This window comes from Apium graveolens, chromosome 1, assembly GCF_009905375.1.
Source record: "Apium graveolens cultivar Ventura chromosome 1, ASM990537v1, whole genome shotgun sequence".
NCBI classification, from domain to species: Eukaryota; Viridiplantae; Streptophyta; class Magnoliopsida; order Apiales; family Apiaceae; genus Apium; species Apium graveolens.
In genome coordinates, this window is record NC_133647.1 from 69537777 (window position 1) to 69544157 (window position 6381).

Consider the following 6381-nt stretch of genomic DNA (forward strand, 5'->3'; position numbering starts at 1 on the left):
AGAAACATGTAGTTGGGTGATCAGGGAAGCTAAACGTGTTATATTTACCTATACATACATATATACATACAAACGAACATGAAGAGCAGTTGATATGAACAAAAAGCATACGAACGGTTTCTTGCTCATTAAAATCAATGTATTTGGCCAAATAAAGAAATAAGAGGAGATTTATGTACCTTTTGAGTTGAGGAGTGGATTGAGCTAAAGAAATAGGGAAATGGCTGGATAGATCGCCGGAACTTGGACCTCGAAATTCCTGCTTAAAAAGGCGGCAATGGCGGTTGTGTGAGAGAGAAAGAGAGATGGTAGTGGTGGTATGGTGAAATTAGGATATTTATAGAGGGACGACCTTGTGGATGACAGCTGTACGCTACATGCAGAAGGTGAAAGCAAGGCGCGTCTTCCAGTAACGACGCGTCCAACTGTTTTGAGCCAAATTTCGTTGCTAGGATTCAAGGATGAAAATTCCAATTTTGTTTTTAACTGCAAACGGAATTTGGGGGTAGTTGTTATACCCAAAATTTGGCATTGGGTTAACTCGGGTCAAATGCGGGCTAGTTATGGTCCAACTCGGTACTGTGTTGTGAAATTGAAGACGCGTCTAAGCTTTCAGGACGCGTCTACTTGAGAAGGGATATGTTAAGAGGTGAGAAGAGTGCGTGGTCAGGGAAGAACGCGCCCAGGCTTCATGGACGCGTCAATGTTTATGAAAGTGCTTTACAGATGAAATCTTATGGTGATGGACGATCTAGGACGCGCTTAATTTAGCAAGGACGTGTCGTAGGAGGTGAAACGCTGTGCATGATGGTTTAGAGGAGATGGTGCAAGTCTAATAAGGTTAAGGACGCGCCCTAAGTTCTAGGACGTGTCCTGTGATTTTGGATGCTATAGGGAACGATTGATGAGGAAGCAGGTTTGGATTTTTGAGGATGAGGACGCGCCCAATGGGTTAGGACGCGTCCTGTGTTTGATCTATATACTTTTGATGTTGAATTCAGGACAAAGCTTGCATGGAGAGGAGCAATGGAGGTTATTTTTATTAATGTATTTGTTGCAGGTACTCTTTGAAGAATTCCCTCCTTGAGACGGTCAAGGAGGGGGATGTCCGTGAAAAGCTTGAAGGCCTCCAGGGGTATGCCTGATGATTGAAGGCCTCCTCCTGTATTCAGCGGGTGTCCTCGTTGGGGATGTGGGGTTTACTTTGGTGTGTGCTTTGGGAGCTCTGTTCTTGTATTCAACGGGTGTCCTCGTTGGAGAACTTTGGAGTCATCCTGCACTTTGCACCCAAGAGCTTGGGATCACATGTCCTGCTATATGGTGGGTTATCCTCATTCGAGGGACAGGGACGCGTCTGGCACTTGGGGTGAACCGTGGCTATACCTGCGTTCGTAAATCAAGGGAGATACCTGTAGCGGAGTGTTATCCTTGCGCAGGGAGATGCACTATTCGTGAAGTCCTACGATTACGGACGAGCCTTGGGCCTTCGCGGTTGGGCCTCGTAGTTGGACATTCCTAAAGCTAGCGGAAGATGGATATCGGATGGGCTTCTACTGGGTTTAGGAGTAAGAAGTCTAAACTCATTAGACTTCTTGTTCTACGAGAACTACGTCAGGCTTGATCCCTATAAAAAGGGTACGTAGGCACATTGAGAGGGTAAGAAGTTGAGAGCTGATAAGAGAGCCACCACTCACTCTGATCAATCTCAGCCTAAAACAACCACAATCAACCACACACCGCTTAAGTTTTCGGCAAAGAACCACCGTCACAGACCTTAGTTCCGGCAAGAAACCTCAATCTTTGTTGTTACCAGACTCCTCCGTCAACACACATAAATCACATAAATGTATACTGTATGTACGAATTGCAACTATTATTAAACTTCTCTGATCGGTTGTATAAATATTTTCATTAATTTTAAGTTCCCAATTCCGAATTTTCAACCTTTTCTTTTATAATATATGTTAAGCCCAAGTGATCAGCCAGGTCAGCGGATTAAGTATACATAGCATCTGTATAGTATCGTTATGCATATAGATGGCTTCGTTTAGAACGAAATTATATTCTAATCATATGAGATTATACTAATAGAATCAATGTGTGATTCTAGTTTATCCACATGGGATGATTAAAAAACCCCTTCTAAATGAGTCGGGCGATTTCAAAGTTTAACAACTGTTTTCAAGTTTAATAGTGGCGATTTTGTCGAATTGTATTCATCTCATCATCCTATAAGGCGTTTGGATGCACTATGTGAATGAGAATTGAAAATGGTAATGGAGGGTATAGGAATGAGGGTTAATGGGAATGGGAATGAAATGAAAACCCAAGAGGTACGGAGGTACGATAGGTTTGATTTACCCACTAAAAGAAAATGGCGTTCTCATTCCCCACCACTAAATTGGTTATCCAAACACTATCACTTGGGTTTAAAATTCTGATTCCCATTAACTGGACATATTAACTATCAACCAAACACCCCCTAGAATGCAAAATTAAGTCTTTCGTCATGTAAGATCAAGGCTCTCATAGTCAATAGCTTTACTTTTTATATTATGCATAATAATTTTTATATTAGGAGTTTCAGCTAAGCAGCAAAGACAATTACCTGGTAGGGTATCTCCTGCTAACGCCAACACTTCATGTTAATGGCCAGATTAAAAATGGAATTCATTGTTCACATTTTGTAATTTTGAGAGAAGACAATATTAACTGACACATTTTGTGAACACACACAACCCACAATCCTTGTTTTTTCACAAGGTTTGAACTCCCATCTCCCTTCGTACCTCGCGTTAAATGAAGTGAGAAAAGATACCGCTTGATCAAAATTACAAGATTTAAGCTCTTGCATTCCAAAAATGGAGACATGGAGTGAGTGAGATACCTCCTGATCAGAAGACTTTTGGTAATATTTTACGACGCAAGACATATAAGAAATTTAAGAGATGCAGAGATGTGAGCATACATTGGTAAAACAAAGATTTGAGTCGATGGGTCAAACTTAAAAGTTTGAGGGCTTTTATTGAAATTCTCTTTCACTGCTTATACATAGGGAATATCACAATCCAATGTTAAACTCAAAGCTCAAAAGATTATTAAAAGCCCTTGAATAAACATACTTAACCCATAAGCAGAATCACACAATGAGACAAACATAGCTCCATCAAATGATAATGCTTCATTATCATTTCACTGCACAGGAATCGATCCACCAGCTGCCACAAGTTGTTGCTCTAGCTACAATTTTCAAACAAGTGCATGTATTAAGACAACTTCTATGATATATAACATAAACACAAAATTAGTCTTTTTTCTATAGTTACAAATAAAGTACCTTGAACAAGGTTTCAAGCTTGTTCTTCACCAAAAAGTACTCATTCTTCACCTGTTGTAAGCATTTCAAACACCTGCACATATACAAGTTCTAGATTTTCAGCATCCTTATATGTCAAGCATTCTAGTCGTAGACATACGCCTGTCAAAGTTCTGTTAGTTAATCATTCTGTTTGTTGTATTAAAGAGACCAGCTCTTTATTTAAATAAATATATGTCAATATATATATATATATATGTGTAGGAGAGTAATTGTGCACGGATGCTGCACACACGCATATGTGTGTTTGCATATGTGAGTAACTCTCTTTATATAATTCTGAAAAGACAAATAGGGAATAATATTATATGAAGATAATACAAACAAAAACTTGAACATACCCTTCTCTATTCTGTTGATCGCAATAATTACGGAAGATGATGCATGCCCTCTGAACTCTTTGTGCTCCAATGCTGACAAAAAAGATTGACAGATGTGCATTCGTTAAACAGAAATGGGGAAACATGGATAAGTTAGAACAATCTCTATCTTCTTCAATTTTATAATAATGACAACTATACGTTCACTAATTTAATACTGAATGCAGCTCTAATACAAGTTATTGGTGACCAGTAAGTGGTGGCTGGCTTGCACATGCTTATAGTTCAATAATTCTTGTGTAATCAAAGAAGATTTGAATAAATCTTTATAGAGTAAGGTTACTTACTGCTAATGTCCAATAGGAAAGCCTACAACATCAAGTTGAAATCTTTTATGGTAGTGTTTTTGAAAACAGTACTAATAACTTGCCTATTTCTAACAGAACTTGTCAATCCCCAGTATAATTTGATAAATATTGCTCAATAAGAGAGTTAGAGACTCACAAAAGATGCAACATTTTCAAGATCAATTAACAAACTATCTAATGCGATCCGTACAGAGGCAACTGAAGAAATATTTAAAGAGCACTCAACTGCGCCCAAGTTTTAGCATTCAAAAGGTTCCTCAATTCGGCAACATGCTTAAGGTAATTATAGCCGACAGAAATGACTTCCAAGTTCAAATCATGATAGAACAAGTGGATTTAGATCAGAAAAACATAAAAAGACCAAAAGAGAGACAAAGTAGAGAACTTTTAGCCACAACATGTATGCCCATTAAAGTACAAAATACAAAAACATCCCAAATCTAAATTTTAAAAAAAAATAATTTACCTGGAGCTGCTACCCTTTAGCTGATGAACATGGGCATCAACCTTTTTGAAATCCACAATTTGCTGATTCCTGTTAATTTTCACAATACCCGGACAAGGTAATAAAGTCAATTTTCCCAGATCAGTATACAACACACAGCCAACAATGTCCACACACATTATAAATATGAAACAGTCAGAGACTAATCATTCTCACAATGTTGCAGTTAAATCATCGAGAATCCTTTGAGAATCTTGGAAGAAAAGGGAAACAACTTCAACCACAAAATCTGGGTTGCTTTCATCTTGCAGCTGTTGAAGCTGTGTGAACTGACCATCCAAAATTGCCTATTTTTGGTAAACAACAAAAACCCACAATTAAAACCCACAAAAACAACATCAATCAGTAAGTTTCAAGGAAAAAAACACACAAACACAACTATAAAAAACTTTTTTATCAGTAAGTATCAAGGAATCACACACATAAGGAAAAGAATTAAAGTACGCAAATATGGTACAAAATAGAAATACCCAAAACAAAATTGTAGCAGTAAGCATCAAGAAACAAATAGGAGGGTGTGAAAGGGAAAAAAAAAAAAGACCTCATTGTATAAAGAGGTAGTGTAGTCAATTATTTGTCTTTGCAACTGAATGAGACCAGCCATTTTTAAAGTTTTGAGTTTGTGAAATGGGGAGTTTTGTAAGCGCTTGTTTGTGGTTTTATGCCTTTTATCATCTCACACTTCTTCGGACAAGTGCAATGTATGTGTTTTGTAAGATTTGGTGACTTGTTTACGTACATTACATACCCGTGTTTATTAATAAACGGGCCCCGCTTTGCGTTGCGTTAGTTTTTTAATAAGTTAAGAGAACAATCAAGTAATTATACGGAATTACTTTTTCAAAATTAGGAGTTTGGATGCATATTGTTATTTTTTTATGAGGGTGCCCAGGAAACGGAAGAAGGTTAAATGAATGAGATTACATATTTGTGAAAATCGTTTAGAAAGGATTGAGTGCGACGATTTTGTATTTCTTTTTTTTTGCCGGATTACTCCCTCTTATTTATTATTTTCGGTCCGTAGTGGAACCTGATATCGAAATCAGTTGAAGATTTTAACATAACATTGACGATTACTCAGCTATAAAAACTGTACGTTTAAGAGTTATAAAGTAGTAGTGGTAAATATAATGTGGTAATGTCATAATGTGGTCCGTGGTATATGAATGCAGAATGTAATTTAAGATTGAAAGATCCATACCTGAGAGGGTGCATTCTCTACTCGGAGTTTCAGTAAGACCTCACCTACCTTCTTTATGTTAGGAATAATTCTACCTTTTTAATGGTAATCAAACATGTATGTAAGTCATTGGTATGATGTGGCTGACGTTAATGGCTAACTTTGTACACGAAACAAAATTGTAATATTGTTGTTCAGTGGTTAAAGATATGGAAGTAGAATCCTTTCTAATCTCCCCAACTTGCACTTCAGTAATACTGTTACAGGTACTCAGTTAGATTGAAGATTATGTTATCAACTCATTCCAGTACAACACAGCTAACTTCTGCAAATACTAAATATATTTTCAAATTCAACTAAATTTAATATAAGTCTACATATTGAAAGTGTTTAATTATTTTATTTCAATTTTAGTCATACGTAAACTGAATTGTTCCATATCTTCAACTTTTGCTTTAATAATATTGGAGATATCATTTGCAGGAGATATATTCTATAATTTACTTTTTTTAAAAAAATAAGAAATAGTTCAAATTTAATTTACGTTGTATAATTTAAGTTTATTTATTCAAAACCAATTATTCAGGTAAATGATAAACTATGTACGTAGCTTGATAAAATTTATTAGGTGA

At 36.6% G+C, this 6381-nt stretch overlaps 1 protein-coding gene across 1 annotated transcript; it reads right to left on the reverse strand.

The window, feature by feature from the left end:
* Nucleotides 1–2933: 2933 nt before the first annotated feature.
* On the reverse strand, nucleotides 2934–5268 carry LOC141664209 (histidine-containing phosphotransfer protein 1-like). The gene is made up of 6 exons (XM_074470125.1): nucleotides 5111–5268; nucleotides 4726–4856; nucleotides 4531–4599; nucleotides 3718–3789; nucleotides 3338–3410; nucleotides 2934–3240 (listed from the first exon to the last, which is right to left on the reverse strand). Exons 1-6 carry the CDS (start codon nucleotides 5171–5173, stop codon nucleotides 3193–3195), a joined length of 456 nt encoding a protein of 151 aa, XP_074326226.1. The 5' UTR covers nucleotides 5174–5268; the 3' UTR covers nucleotides 2934–3192.
* Between the last annotated feature and the right edge of the window lie 1113 nt (nucleotides 5269–6381).